General features: G+C 32.4%; 1 protein-coding gene and 1 long non-coding RNA gene across 7 annotated transcripts; one reads left to right on the forward strand and one right to left on the reverse strand.

Annotated features, from left to right (window-relative positions):
• Nucleotides 1-2,596: 2,596 nt before the first annotated feature.
• On the forward strand, nucleotides 2,597-16,273 carry LOC127258134 (uncharacterized). Of its 6 annotated transcripts, none has more exons than XR_007840225.1 (9): nucleotides 2,597-2,715; nucleotides 3,196-3,367; nucleotides 3,441-3,540; nucleotides 6,280-6,361; nucleotides 6,430-9,892; nucleotides 9,971-10,057; nucleotides 10,591-10,756; nucleotides 10,884-11,104; nucleotides 16,182-16,273. It is a non-coding gene; the product is annotated as an uncharacterized LOC127258134 (long non-coding RNA). The 6 variants fall into 6 exon arrangements; XR_007840224.1 differs by having other exon boundaries at nucleotides 3,457-6,361; nucleotides 6,430-6,564; nucleotides 6,674-9,892; XR_007840223.1 differs by having other exon boundaries at nucleotides 3,457-3,540.
• LOC127258133 (probable inactive leucine-rich repeat receptor kinase XIAO) lies at nucleotides 13,949-15,504 on the reverse strand. The gene has a single exon (XM_051284821.1). The coding sequence runs from the start codon at nucleotides 15,462-15,464 to the stop codon at nucleotides 14,061-14,063; it is 1,404 nt and encodes a 467-aa protein (XP_051140778.1). The 5' UTR covers nucleotides 15,465-15,504; the 3' UTR covers nucleotides 13,949-14,060.
• Nucleotides 16,274-16,356: the final 83 nt, after the last annotated feature.

Here is a 16,356-nt window from a genome sequence, read left to right on the forward strand (position 1 = left end):
TGGTTGTTTTTGGGGTTTAATGTTTGTGTGAGAAGAAGGGTTTTTAATTTTTGTGGGTGGGGTGGGTGGATGTGGGGTGGTTGGGGGGGGGGGGGTGGGGGGTGTGTGAATGTGGCATTTTTTTTGACTTGATTATGATTAGGGTTTGTTACAAATCATGTGAAGGATGGAATTTGGCAATGAATGTTAGGGGGAGAGGGGTTGGGTCACACGTTTAAAGTGAATTTTTTAGGACCTAATTTTTATTTTTCTTCTTTTTTAAAAATTAAATAAATATATCGAATAGAAGGTTCCGTTTACAATTTTTTTTTTTTTAGTTTTGAATTTATAGTATTTATAAATATATTTTTTTAAAAAAAATTCAATCAAATATTTATTTATTTTTTCTACCAAAATATTAATTAAATATATATTTTTTTAAAAAAAAATCATTTAAACTCCAAAGACCTTTACTAAAACTAATGTTCTGAAATAAAATTAAATTTAAGAATTAATATTTTTAAATATAAATAACTATTTCATATATAATATATACAAAATTTTGTGTATATATACATGGTTTGTTTAGTTGTGGATTCAAATTCATTTGAAATAAAATATATTTAAATTTTTATTTAAATAATAGTATGTTAATATGATATTTTATATATATAAAAAAAATAGTATATATACATATATATGGACATATTGAGCTTGAGAATTTGTTTATTTTAATAGTACATTTTAAAAAATATTATACTCCTCTCTCCAGCTAGAAAGTATACATGTTTCTATTTGGGACGTTTAGTTACAAAGTAAACATTTCATTAAATACGTTACTTTTTTCCACAAATACCCCTACTTTACATCACATCATTACTTTTACACCAAAAAAGCAAGGGCAAAAATATCGTTATACTACTTTTAACTATCCACTATAATTAAAATACTATTATTTCTTAAACACCGCGTCAAAAGTAATTGTATATTTTTTTTTTGTGGACGGAGGGAGTATTTATGTTATTATTGAATTGAAAATAATTGAATATGAGTTATAAATTAGAAACAAACACGTAATGGTTAGTTAGTAATTAATTGGGTCTGATGATTTGCTTCTACGCTACTTCTTCTTAAAGCTTTGTTGTCATTTAATTACATTCACATGTAATGTAGTAATTGTAACTTTCGATTACATTTGTTGTTCGGACACCCAAAATGGATTAATTGACCATATACCAAAAATAAATAAATTAATGTTTATACTATTTATTCATAATAATATGTTTTTTTAAAAAAAATTAGTATTAGAAATATGAGATGATAATAAATTAATCGGAGAAGACAGTCTTTTTTTTGCTGAGCAAATTACAAATGTAAAGACTTTGTTATATCTGTTCGGTGTATCCGTATTACTATGGACCTGAATCGGATAATCAGTATTCCATTATATATTATTTTAATATTAAATTCAAAACAATTTTTTTTAAAAAAATTATAAAAAAAATATATAACCTAACTTAATAGGCCATTTGTAGGTTTTTTTTTTTTCTTCGGAACACAAGTTTTGGTTAAATATATGTTTGTTTGGGTATTTAGATTTTGAGTTGGGATTTGAATAGTAAAAATTTTGAATTTGAATAGTTGTATGATGTGATATAAATAAGTGTTGACGTGATATTTTGAATGTAAAATTGATTTTTAGTATAATATAAAAAATAAAAAATAAGTGTTTAATTTAATATTTTTTTTTAAAAAAAATAAAATAAATAGTGAAAATCTAATCAAATCACCAAACAAACACACTCTAATTTGGATTTTGAGTTGAGATTTGAATAGTAAAAATTTTGAATTTGAATAGTTGTATGATGTGATATAAATAGGTGTTGATGTGATGTTTTGAATGTAAAATTGATTTTTAGTATAATATAAAAAATGAAAAATAGGTGTTTGATTTGATATTTTTGGGGGGAAAAAATGAAATGAATAGTAGAAATCTTTACAAATTTTTCAAACAAACACACCCTAAATGTTATGTTTACTTTTGAAGCATAATATAATAATTTATATCGACAGGCCTCCTGGTATAAGTAGAATATTCTAATGGGCCCAAAGTTGAATTAAATTTAATGGGCTTACTTGGCTGAACGGTGTCCTATTTAATTTATGGTGTATTAATTCAACAAAATATTAATTAAACAAAAAATAATAATAATAATTACAAAATATTATTATTTACCATACTTTTTCATATCTAACTTAAAAAAAAATATACTAGAAAATTAGAACACTAAATTTGAATTAATTAAAATTTCACTGTTATTATAATTATTTTAGGGTTTAGGGATATCAGCAAACATGATCGTAAAGAACTAATTATATCATTATATGGTAAAATCAAATTTTTATTTCTAATTAAATATAGCCAAACACGGCCTTAAGTAACTAATTTTTCCGTTAAATTAAATTTTCATTGATAAAAAATCGCGTGTAATCATCCCGGAAGATTTTGTTTTTAAAAAAAGATCTTTATAATAAGTGATTTGACCGTTAAAATAAAATTTCTTTCCAAATATAACTACTAGTATTATTATTTATTTATTTAACGACTCTTGTTATAATAAGTATGAATGAAAAATGTTTGCGAGAGACTCCTCATCTCTACTCCGTTCTTCGTCGTCGTTCGTCGTCCCCTCAGGGTTTTAAGGTTTGGAGGCGACCAAATATTGCGGTTTTATGGTAATTAGCTTTTTTTTTGTTTTTGTTTTTGTTTTAAAAAGCCTTTTTATTAATCTCTTGATTGACGATCGATTGCTTTCGTCTTTAATTTCTCTGCAATTTGCTCGGTTCAGGTATAGTAATTAGGGTTTCGTGTTTTAGTAAACATTTTTAATTTCGATTGATTGCCTTTTTAACTTCTGTGCAATTTGCTAGGCCAGATACTACGGTTCTATAGTAATTAGGGTTTTTGGTTTTAAAATACCTTTTTAATTTCTTGATTGACGATTGATTCTTTTCGCTTTTAACTTCTCTGGAATTTTCATGGATACTGTGGTTGTATAGTAAGCAGAGTTTCTTGTTTTAAAGAATAGTTACTTTTAAAGTTGATGCGAATGCTATTGAAATCTCATCCATTTCCTCTGCAAGTGCGTGGCTAATGCCTCTATATGTTGGGAACGGAAGTTAATCATGCTGCTGTTGTTGTTGTCGCATGTCTAGCTTTGCTGTCGGTACCTTCTCTCTCTCTCTCTCTCAAGGATTGAAGTTTGTTGTCATGCCTCGGCATTCAAAACTCTGCGGATAGCCACACTGATTAACGAGCAATCGACTGACAAGCAGCAACCGCTAGCTGGTGGTGGCGTTCTACGAGTTTCGCAGTGAAATTCACCCGGTGACTTTTTAATTTCTTGATTGATGATTGATTGTTTTTTGTCTTTTAACTTATATGCAATTAGCTTGGTTAGATTTGTTTGTTCTCAGGTTTTGAAGATCGGAATGGGGAGGAAAGACCTGTTCTCAAGTTAATACGGATTCGACCTGATATTCTGGTTTTATAGTAATCAGGTTTCTTGTTTTAAAAAATCTTCTCTAATTTCTTGATTGACTATTGATTGTTTTTGCCTTTTAACTTCTCTGCAATTTCCACAGGTTTCTTGTTTTAAAAAATCTTTTCTAATTTCTTGATTCACTATTGATTGTTTTTGCCTTTTAACTTCTCTGCAATTTCCATGGTTCCTTTTGAAGGGGTTAAATGCTTTCAAAGTTTGTTTTGATGAAAGAATGAACATGTTCTACTTTAATTCATAATTTTCACAAACTTGTTTTTAAAAATCTTTCTAATTTCTTGATTGACGATTGATTGTTTTGGCCTTTTTAACTTCTCTGCAATTTCCGTGGTTCCTTTTGAAGGGGTTAAATGCTTTCAAAGTTTGTTTTGACGAAAGAATGAACATGTTCTACTTTAATTCATAATTTTCACAAACTTGTTTTTAAAAATCTTTCTAATTTCTTGATTGACGATTGATTGTTTTTGCCTTTTAACTTCTCTGCAATTTCCATGGTTCCTTTTGAAGGTGTTAAATGCTTTAAAAATTTGTTTTGATGTAAGAATGAACATGTTCTACTTTAATTCATAATTTTCACAAACTTGTTTAAAAAATTTTAAACTATCCGTTCACCTATCTTTTCCAAACTATTCTATATTTTTCTTATAGATTGATTTTCACGAAGTTGTTAAATGACGTTCTGTTGGGTGGGGTCTTTTGAAGGTGTTAAAATGCTTTTAAAGTTTTTATCTTGATGAAAGAATGAACATAATATTTTTCACAGAATCTGTTCAATAATTTTAAACTATCCGTTCACCCATCTCTTCCAAAGTATTCTATATTTTCTTATTTTTATTAATAGGAGACCAAACAACTCATTTTTCTCTGAATACAAAATTCTTTTAAATCCTATTTTTAATCTTCAATTTTATTACTTACTTTATTATCTTTTGACGTAGTTTACTGTATTACATTCCTCTTCTCCTGGGACCAGGAATAAAAAATTTATTCACTTTGGGGCTGGGACTGTGGTTGGGTCTGGTTTTGGGTCCGATATTAGGTCTGGTTTGAGATTGCGTCTCGATCTGGTTCTGGTTCGATTTATGTCTGGATCCGGGTCTGGGTCTGGGTACGAATTTGGTGAGGGTCTGCTCCTGGGTTCGGGTCTGAGTTCCGGTCTGGGTTTGGCTTGGATTGGATCTGGTTTACTTCTGGGTCTAGATCTGGGTCGGGTCTGGGCTTGGGCCTGGGTCCGAGTTTGGGTGTGGTCTATGGCCTGTTCGTGTTTGGGTCTGGCTAAGTCTGGGTCAGGGTCAGGATCTGGGTCTAGTCTTGTTCTGGATCTGGTTCGGGTCGGGCTCTAGGCCTGCCTAGCTTTGGTTCTATTCCTATTGGTTCCATTTCAGGAAATATGGTTTGCCATATTGTGTTGTTACAATGACACTTTTGAGGGGCATCTATATCTATATATATATATATATATATATCTGGTTTTAATTATATATTTTTCTTATAGATTGATTTTCACGAAGTTGTTAAATGACGTTCGCTTTTAAAGTTTTATTTTGATGAAAGAATGAGCATGTTTTTACTTAATATATTTCACAAAATCTGTTCAAAAATTTTAAACTATCCGTTCACCCATCTCTTCCAAAGTATTCTATATTTTCTTATTTTTATTAATACGAGACCAAACAATTCATTTCTCTCTGAACACAAAATTCTTTCAAATCCTATTTTGAATCTTCAATTTTATTACTTACTTTATTATATTTTTGACGTAGTTTTACTGTATTGCATTCCTCTTGTCCTGGGACCAGGAATAAAAAATATATTCACTTTGGGCTGGGACTGTGGTTGGGTTTGGTTTTGGGTCCGATATTAGGTCTGGTTTGAGATTGGGTCTCGATCTGGTTCTGGTTCGATTTATGTCTGGATCCGGGTCTGGGTCTGGCTACGAATTTGGTGAGGGTCTGCTCCTGGGTTCGGGTCTGAGTTCGGGTTTGGGTTTGGCTTGGATTTGGATCTGGTGTACTTCTGGGTCTAGGTTTGGGTCGGGTCTGGGCTTGGGCCTGGGTCTGAGTTTGGGTGTGGTCTATGGCCTGTTCGTGTTTGGGGCTGGCCTGGGTCTGGCTAAGTCTGGGTCTGGGTCAGGATCTGGGTCTAGTCTTGTTCTTGGTCTGGTTCGGGTCGGGCTCTAGGCCTGCCTAGCTTTGGTTCTATTCCTACTGGTTCCATTTCAGGAATTATGGTTTGCCATACTGTGTTATACAGATTGATTTTCACTTAGTTGTTACAATGACACTTGAGGGGCATCTATATATATATCTGGTTTTAATCCTTTGGCTTCATGCATTACAAATAGCTGCGTCATAGACTTTGGATGAACTCAACTGAACATGATTTCAATTTATTTGTTTATTTTTCTTTAAGTGCATCCATTCCTCTTAGCTGTTAAATGACTTTTGAATTGAATTTGTTTGTTTCGTTATTCACCGACCTGCAATTTTCTGTGTGTATTTATATACCAATTTGTTTGCTTTTTTGGGGATTACTGCTCTGGTTTGGTGTGATTTTTATTCGTTCTGGTTAAGGAATTAGGGTTGATAATGTGTAAGGGAGGAAAATTGGATAGAACTTAGAAGTGGTTAATGTAGGAGCTTACAGCATATTTGCAGTAATTTTTTTGTGGAAAAAGAATACTTACTTTTAAAGTTTCTGCTAATGCTATTGGAATCTCATCCATTTCCTCTCCAAGTGTGTGGCTCTACTGCCTCTATATGTTGGGAACCGAAGTTAATCATGCTGCTGTTGTTGTCGCATGTCTAGCTTTGCTGCCGGTACCTTCTCTCTCTCTCTCTCAAGGATTGAAGTTTGTTCTCATGCCTCGGTATTATTTTCTCTGCAGATAGCCACACTGATTAATGAACTATCGACTGACAAGCAGCAGCCACTAGTTGGTAGCGGCGTACTATGAGTATTGCTGTGAAATTCACACGGTAACTAATCGCACCTCCAATCTCGCTGTGAGATCAAATATCTGGTACTGCTCTGTTTTTCTCTAGGTTAATTTTGGATTTACGTTGGGGATTGATTGAGGTAAGTTCTGTTGGAATTGAATTTGTTTGTTTCGTTATTCACCGACCTACAAGGTATACAGGGATAATAATGTGGACAGTTTATCTGTAAGGGAGGAAACTTGAATGGAACTTAGAGTGGTTAATGTAAGAGCTTACATCACACACTTGCAGTTACTTTTGTCGCATGTCCAGCTTTGCTGTCTGTTCTCTCTCTATCTCTCAAGGATTGAAGCTTGTGTGTGTTACTGTATGTGTTGGTTTTTGTTTTTGTTATTGTTTGTATTTTTTGCATATATATTATTTTAATTTTACGTTTGTGTTTGTGTATGTGTTTGTTACTGTTTGTTATTGTTATTGTTTGTGTTTTTATTTTTTTTGTAATTGTTATTGTTTGTGTTTGTTTTTTTTACTGTTTGTGTATTTGTTTTTGTAATTGTCTATCTTTGTGCTTTTGCTTTTTTGTTAATGTTTGTGTTTGTGCTTGTGCTTGTATTTGTGTTTTTGTTGTTTGTTATTATTTCTGACTGTTATTGTTTGTGTTTGTTTCTGCTTATGTTATTGTTTTTGTTTGTGTTTTGTGTTCGTATTATTGTTTTTCATTTTTGTTTGTGCTCGTTCAGTAGGGATTTGACAAGATCTTTTGTAGTTTTATAGGAATTAAGGTGTTTGTTTTTAAAAAATCATTTTAATTTCTTTATTGACGATTGATTGTTTTTGCCTTTAATTCCTTTGTAATTTCCATGGGTCCTTCTGAAGGTGTTAATGCTTTAAAAGTAATATTTTGATGAAACAATGAACACATTTTTACTTCATTTCATAATTTTCACAAAACTTGTTTAAAAAAATTCTAAACTATCCTTTCACCGATCTTTTCAAAACTAGCCTGGGCCGAGGTCTGAGTTTGGGTGAGGTCTATGGCCTGTTTGTGTTTGGATCTGGTCTGGGTCTGGTTAAGTTGGGGTCTAGTCTTGGTCTTGGTCTTGGTCTGGTTTGTATCTAGGTCTGGGCCTGGGCCTGGGCCTGGGCCTGCCTAGCTTTGGTTCATAGGGGCCTGCCTATTGGTTCCATTTCAGAAAATATAGTGTTCGCAGGGGCCTTTTGAAGGAGTTAAATACTTAAGAGTTCTATTTTGATGAAACAATGAACATGTTTTTACTTTAATTCATATTTTTGACAAAGCTTGTTTCAAAAATTTTAAACTATCGTTCACTGTTCCTTTTCAAATTATCCGTCGGTCTTTTCCAAACTATTCGATATTTTTCTTATCTTCTTTATACGAGACAAAATAACTCATTTGTTCTCTGCATACAAAATTCTTGTAAATCCTATCTTTAATCTTCAATTTATTATTACTCATCTTCTTCCATTATTCACTCGGGGGCTGTGGCTGTGTTGGGTTTGGTTTTGGGTCCGAGATTAGGTCTGGTTTGAGATTTGGGTCTGGATCCAGGTCTGGCTTGATTTATATCTGGGTCAGGGTCTGGTACGAATTTGGTCTGTGTCTGCACCTAGGTTCGGGTCTGAGTTTGGGTCTGGATCTGGTTTACTTCTGGGTCAGGTCTGGGCCGAGGCCTGGGTCTTCGTTTGGGTGTGACTGTTTGGGTCTGGTCTGAGTCTGGTTAAGTCGGGGTCTGGATCTGGGTCTAGTCTTGTTCTTGGTCTGGTTTGGGTCCGGGCCTGCCTAGCTTTCTTTTTATGCCTATTGGTCCCATTTCAGAAATTATAATTGTCACGTCGTGTTGGGTATTTGTCCTGCAAATTAATTCACTGGGTTTTTAAAATGACGTTTTGGTGGGGGACATCTATATATATATTTATGTATCTGTTTGTGATCCCTTGGCTGCATGCTTACAAATAGCTGCGTCATAGACTTTGGATGAACTTCACTAAACATGATTCCAATTTTTTTATTTATTCAATTTTATATATTTTTCTTTATGTGCACCCATTCCTTTAGTTGTTAAATGATAATTGAAGTTGTTTGTTTCGTTATTCACCAGCCTCCAATTTTTCTGTGTGTGCTTATTCACCTATTTTTTTTATTCTTTTTTTGGGGATTAATGCTCTGGTTTGGTTTGATTTTTATCCATTCTGTTTTAGGAATTATGGATGACAATGTGGAAAATTGCCTCTTTGGGTTTATTGTTATTTTTTGTGTTTTGGTTATTGTCTATGTTTGTGCTATTGTTTGTTTGTTTGTGCATGTGTTTTTTTAATTTATTTGTATTTTTGTTTTTGTTGTTTGTTATTCTTTCTTACGATTGTTTGTGTTTTTGTGTTATTGTTTTCATTTTTGTTTGTGCTTGTTTCTGTTTTGGTTTTGGTTTTTGTGTTTGTGGTTCTGTTTGTTATTGTTATTGTTAATGTTTGTGTTTGTATTTGTGTTATTATTGTTATTGTTTGCGTAATTGTTTTGTTTTTGTTTTTTGCTTCTGTTGTTTTTGTGATTACTATTGTTTTTGTTTTGTGTTTGTATGTGTTCTATATTTTTTATTGTTATTGTTATTGTTATTGCTTGTGTGTGTGTTTGTTTGTTATTGTTTTTGTTTTTGTGTACGTTGTGTGTTTGTGTATGTGTTTTATTTTTGTAATTGTTATTGTTTGTGAATTGTTATTTTATGGTTATTGTTAGTGTTTGTGTTTGTTTTTGTTATTGATAGTCTACTTCTGAGATTAATTTTACTCAAGCTAGCAAGAATTGCATGATTTGGTTTAGATCATCAAGATTGCTTGTGAACTCAACTCACATGTCAAACAATAGCTAACTTATTCTGAGCATTGCTGCATGTTTTTGCTTGATTTTGAGTGAATAGTGCTGTTGATCTTTATTCAACAAAGCATGGGACCAATTCCTTTGCTCCTTTATTTGATCAAGGAAGACCTGCTTTCCAAGTATGAACTTTAAATCATTTATTGACCTACTAGTTTAATCAAGATCGATTGATCAGGTTGTGTATCTTTTCTCTAATCAGTTGATTTCTATTTGTACTTTTAAATCTTCACTTCTAACTCAGATTTATTCAACTTACACATATGAATCTGTGATATGGAGCTTTCGTATGTGCCATGGTTGAAGGCATTCAACTGTAGTTGCTGCTTGAAGACTGGACATACGATGGATTGGAATTCTTTAAACACAGAAAATGGAAAGTATTTGCTATTAAATCTCTCAAATTCATGCATTCAAACGGTGCATTTATATGTTCATTCATGCATTATTTTTATTTTTGAATTTTATAACAATTTTTTCTTTTCATGTTTTACGTAGGACTGGTGTCTGATCAAAAGAAAGTGAGTTTCTCTTATTTATTTTTTCCTATTGATATTTAAAACAAAAATATTTACCAGAAGCATTTGATTGGACATTAGTTAGCAGAGGCATTTGATTGGACTTTCGGCTTGAGAGACTGCACATCCAATAGAATGGAGTTGTTCAAACGCATGAAAAATCAGCAAGTATCCACAAACTAATCTCTTAATTTCTTGTATTCATTCATGCATAGATGCATTTTATTTATACATTACTTTTATATGGGCATCCACATTTTTTTTTAGTGTTAGTATTACTGTTATTACTATTAGTATTTGTATTGGTATTATTAGTATCATTAGTTTTAGTTCTAGCAATATTATTATCAGTTGTAGTGATTGATTGCTTTCGCTTTAACTTCCCTGTAATTTCCATGAGCCCTTTTGAAGGTGTTAAATGCCTTAAAAGTTCTATTTTGATGAACCAATCAACACGTTTTTACTTTTAAGTTTTAATTCATATTTTTAACAAAACTTGTTTAAAAAATTTTAAACTATCCATTCGCCAATTTTTTACAAACAATTCTATATTTTACTCATCTTCTTTATATGAGATAAAATAACTCATTTTTTTGATACAAATCTTATTTTTGATCTTCAATTTTATTATTAGTCATTTTCTACCATTTTATGTAGTATTACTGATTTACTGTATACATTACTCTTGTTGGAGCTACCAGGAATAAAAAAATTAATTCACTCTGGGGCTGTGGTTGGGTCTGGATCCGGTTCTGATTCGATTTGTCTGGATCTGGTTTACATCTCGGTCTGGGTCAGGCCTAGGCCTAGATCTGGTTCAGTCAGTGTCTGGATCTGGGTCTAGTCTTGTTCTTGGTCTGGGCCAGGGTAACTTTGTTTTTATGCCTATTTGTTTGTTTCGTTGGTTGTTCACCATATACCCAATTTGTTTGACTTTTTGGGGATTACTTTTAAATCTTCACTTGTAACTCACAGTTCTTCAACTTGTGGTTAGGTTGAAGTCATTCGAAAGACTGCACATTCCATGGATTGGAATTATGTAATGTAAACATATGGATAATTGGGAAGTATTCGCTTTTTAATCTCTCAAAAACTCATATGCTATTGTTTTTATTTTTGAATTGTATAATAACAAAATTTTCTTCTCATGTTTTCTGTAGGAGATGAGATAGATGCAAAGGAATTTTAAACCAATTGGGCTTCCACCAATACAAAGTGAGTTTCTCTTATTAATTTTCTTTTAAATTAATATTAAAAACAAAATTAGATGTTTTTGGTGAACGTGTAAAAATATTTTTGTTTGATATTTAAAACTTTTTATTTTTATAAAATTAATTATTTGTATCGTTAAAAAATAAGTATTTTTTTAGTTATTTGTATATTAAAAGATTTTATTTTTATAAAATAATATCTATATTATATATTTTTTTATTAAGAAGTAATTTTTAAAATGTTTATATATTTATTTTAAATTTTTAATCATATCAATTATTATCTTAAAATTATTAATAATACCATTTATATAAAATAATAAAATTATATTATTTAAGTTAATTAATTACTATAATATAAATAATAATATTATAATATTTTAAAAAAATAAAATATTATTTTGTTCATTTATTTAAGTAATACTTTTCTTATTTTTACTTATCGGCATTTATAATTAGAGATATATATTTATGTGTGAACATGCTTATATATATTTTATAATATTAGTTAAAAATTGTATAGATATTTTCTTTTAAAATTGAATGAACATATTAAAAATAATAAAATAGTTAGTTATTTTTTGTACGAATGGATATAATATGAATAATATGTTTTAATATGAGTGTGTATTTTTTTATAGTAAAAAATATAGAGAATAATATGATTTTTTACTAAAGAAAAACAAAAATATTTTTTATTAAAAAAATATAAATTTAGAAAACAAAATGAAAATACTTTTAAAAGATAAGACAAACAAAAAAAAAGTGAACATAATTTTAAGACAGAAGGAATTATATTTTATATATGTATATAAAAATTAATTTAAATTTTTACTATCATTTAATTGTTGTATTGTTAACATATTTATTTGTTCAATTATCAAATTAAGTTTTTTTTTTTTATTATTATTATAATTTCTGTTTTAAAAAATAACGTTTACACATAATTAAATTGAAATATATTAGAAATGATAGGAATTAAAACTTAGGGGGATTGTTTATTTTGAAGAATGATATTATATTTCAATGGATTATATGATTACGAATAACATAAATTTCTTAGCTAGATTAATTTCATAATTAACATATTAGTGTAGCAAATTTTAATGAAAACCGAATTTTATTTCATTATAGTAGTGCTTCGGTTGTGGTGCCAACGCCTTAGAAGTTAGCAGTGCGGTGATTTTTCAAAAAAGTAAAAATTAGATGTCTAGATAGCATCAATTTTTAGTGCTAACATAATGCTTTGTGAAGTAAGAGAGATGTGCTATAGGTTTATTTTTTAAAATGATGTTCTAAAAATATATATATATATATATATATGATATTTTATTGAAATATGTCTTGTGCTTATATTGTATTGTTAGTTTTTCAAGTAACGTCAACTTAAGAGGTGATAATACTGATCAATAATTCAAAAATCCGTCTAATATACTCTTTTCATTTCATAACAATTGATACGTTATTAATTTTTTTTAGGAGATTGACAATTTTAAATATATTTAATAAGTGTTACTTAATTAAATTTATCACATTTTATTTTTAGGGAAAAGATCAATTTTAGTCTCAATATAAAAAACTTAATAATAATGTGTTTGTTTGAGAAATTGGATTTTAAATGCACTATTCATCTCATTTTTTCCTCCCTAAAAAATATCAAATCAAACACTTATTTTTTATTTTTTATATTATACTAAAAATTAATTTTACATTCAAAACATCACATCAATACCTATTTATATCACATCATACAACTATTCAAATTCAAAATTTTTACTATTCAAATTATAACTCAAAATTCAAACCTCCAAACAAAAACACCCTTATTTTAATCTTATTATAAATAATTTCAAATAATTTTGGTCTCATTATAACTAATTTCAATCAATTTTGACATAATTATAAACAATTTCAATCAATTTTAGTTCCATTGTTAAAAAACTAACAGAAATTCCCGACGCAATCTACCACGTCACCTCCGTTATGTTTATGTTAGCAATTTTCGTTAATTTTTTAATTATGAAACCAAAATTAATTGAATTTTTTTATTAAAATTGATATATATATATTTTTTATATTGAAACTAAAATTAATTTTTTCTTTTATTTTTAATATCTCACAAATAAATAAATAAATAATTTTTTTTTTATCAAATTTTGGTGAGAAAAAATATGCTCTTCTGAAATTTGATTTAAACTATATTATGTGAATTATATTTTCAATAAATTGTGGACCAGTTTGAATATAAGCTTGTCCTTTAATTTTATTGCCACTGAATTCTTGGACAAAGGACAGACCAGTAACTTTACATTAAAAATAAAATAAAAAATAATAATAATATAGTGATGAAAGCCACGTGAATAAGTGTTCACATGACACTCAATCTAGCACTGTCCTTCACTTTCTTCGCCACTACACTAAATTACACGCACATATACTATAATTATATTTTATTTATTTTACGAGTTCAATTTTAAATTTATGTTAATTGGTAACTGTTATTTTTATTCATGTTCACTTTAAAAAATACTATAATATACTTAAGTTGGTTTACTCTGTGTTTTTTCAGTGGTATAGTTATTAATAAATATAAAAAACATATAATATATATTTTATTCTATTAAAAAAATTAATAATTTAATAAATATTATTTTTGTATAGTACTCAATAATCATACCTAAAATAAAAATATAGAGATTTATAAACAAAAATTAAACACAATACATACTTAGTAATAATAAAAATTAATAAAAATATTATATTTTATTCTTACAACAAACTATAAAAACTATACAAATGCAATATTTCCCAAATAAAAGTAGAGGTAATAATAATTAAATAATAATAATAATGAAATATAAAAATTGTCATACAAATCCGAAATTGTACACGAGATGGAATAAAATTAGTGGTCACTCCGGCTCCGGGACCTCGAAAATACACAAAAACAGAGACACGTGTCAGGGGATGATAGGGCCGAAGGCTCTACACTCAGTTAAGGACTTCTGCACCCCGCCCTCGCAGAAAAACCATCTGAGGGGACACCGGTACAGGCAGTTGTCCCCCAACCGGACAGTAACCGACCCGGCTTTAAGCTCCAGGAACGCACCCGGTATCGGCCCGAATAAGTAATTCCCACCCAACAGCAGCCTCTCGAATTGGGCCAAGCCCAAAGCCGGATCCACGCCCGGATCCACCACCTTCAGAACATACTGGGTCGGAATCGGACCCGAGAACTTGTTGTTCTCCAACGAGAGCGCGGAGAGTCGGGGCAGTTGACCCATGAACCCGGGTAAGAATCCTCGGATCTGGTTGTTACTCAGATCGACGGAGATTAGCTGGCTGGTCAGGGTCGGGTCCGGGTAGGGTCCGGGCTGTTGGATCGAACCGAATTGGTTGTACGACACCGTCAGCTGCTCCAGCGAGGGGTGAGAGAAGAGCGCCGCCGGAATTTCTCCGGCGAGGGAGTTGTGGCTGAGGTCGAGGACTTCTAGAGAGGATACGGCGGCGACGCTCGCCGGAATGCTGCCGGAGAGCTGGTTGTTTCGGAGGGCTAATTCGACGAGGGAGGGGGGGAGTGCCGCCGGAATCTCGCCGGAGAAGGAGTTGTCGCTGGCGTCGAGGAAGTTGAGGGCGGCGAGCCGAGACAAGTCGGGCAGCGCGCCGCCGAGCCGGTTGTTTTGGAGCTCGAGCCGCTGTAGATTTCTTAGAAGGTTGAGGGAGGGGGGGAGGGGGCCGGAGAGGTAATTGGAGTCGAGGATGAGCTCCTGGAGGTTTGGAAGGGCGGCGACGGCGGCGGCGGGGATGGCGCCGGTGAGGGAGTTGTGGGAGAGGACGAGGCGTTGGAGGTTTGTGAGGGCGGAGAAGGCGGCGGGGATGGGGCCGGAGAAGTTGTTGTTGGAGAGGTCGAGGTTTTGGAGGTAAGGGAAGGTCCAGGCGGCGGCGGAGAGGGCGGCAGAGTAGCCGGCGGCGTCGAGGGCGAGGTCGGTGACGCGGGAGAAGTTGCAGCGGAAGCCGCAGGTGAATTTGGCGGAGAAGATGGAGTCGCAGGGGTCGACGGAGAAGTCCCATGAGTCGATGCAGGACCCCGCCGGAATCGACGAGGGGTCGATGGCCGATTTCAGCTGCCGGAGGGCTTGGAGGTCCTGAGGGTGGGTGGCGGCGGAGGCGGAGGCGGCGCCGGCGAAGAGGAGGAGGAGGAGGAGGAGGAGCGGGGCCATTGGGAAGTGAGAATGGGGGGAGGAGAGGGAGACAGGGAGTTGTAAGTAAGTAAGAATGATGGACGGTGGAGATGGAGTGGTGGGGCCGGACGGAGGGCTGGGATGTGTCAGAGGGGGGACTGTTTGGTGTCTTTCCCAGGCCATACATCCATTAATAAAATTGTTGGTTGGTTTGGATTTTTGTGGTGGCTTTTGGAAATGGATTATTTTAGAGTGAAAAAAGATTCTTAAAAATTGAAAATTTAGAGTCCAGAAATTGGGAAACACTTGAAGAAAGGAAGAAAGACCCAAAAATGATGGATGGATGGATGGATGATTGATTTCATTTCATGGGTAGGCAAAGCTAAGGCTAGTAAGTAAAATGGATTTAATGATGGATGGATGAATGAATGAATGAATTAGATTCTCCAAAGGGGTAGTAGTAGTAGCATTGCATAACGTGAGGATTTAATACTAGAAAAATATTTAGTCAACTCTGAATGAATTAATATGAATGATAGATATGGGTATTGGGGCTGTAGTAGGGTACCTGTGTGTTTGTGTATGGATAAGTGAAAGAGAGAATGAATGAGGGAGCAGCCAAAAAACACTACATTTAATATAATATATATATATATATATATATATAGTATGGGTCACTTTAATTCAATACAATACTTGAAGCATCCCACATATTATAAGAGACAACATACAAATTTATGTTAAATATAATACAAATACTAACACAGTGTCACTTACAAACTTACATTGTCTGTCAGCCTAGTTTTTTATGCATCATAGCCAATCACTCTACCTAATATTGGTTCATTCATAATAAGCTATTTTATTTATAGTTCAAGCAAACACACCTTTTTGTTGCAGAGTGAGACTGAGAGAAAGATAGATAGAGAGAGAGAGGCATCAATCCATCCATCAAGTAATCATCTACAATCGATCCCTTTAACAAAGATGCCTCAAAACTCAATCATTCAAAGACAAACAACCTTCATCCCACTGATTTTGCAGCTAAGCATATCACCAACCAGGGCACCATTAT

The sequence above is a fragment of the Andrographis paniculata genome, unplaced genomic scaffold, assembly GCF_009805555.1.
Source record: "Andrographis paniculata isolate CXL003 unplaced genomic scaffold, ASM980555v1 Contig59END, whole genome shotgun sequence".
Taxonomy (NCBI): domain Eukaryota; kingdom Viridiplantae; phylum Streptophyta; class Magnoliopsida; order Lamiales; family Acanthaceae; genus Andrographis; species Andrographis paniculata.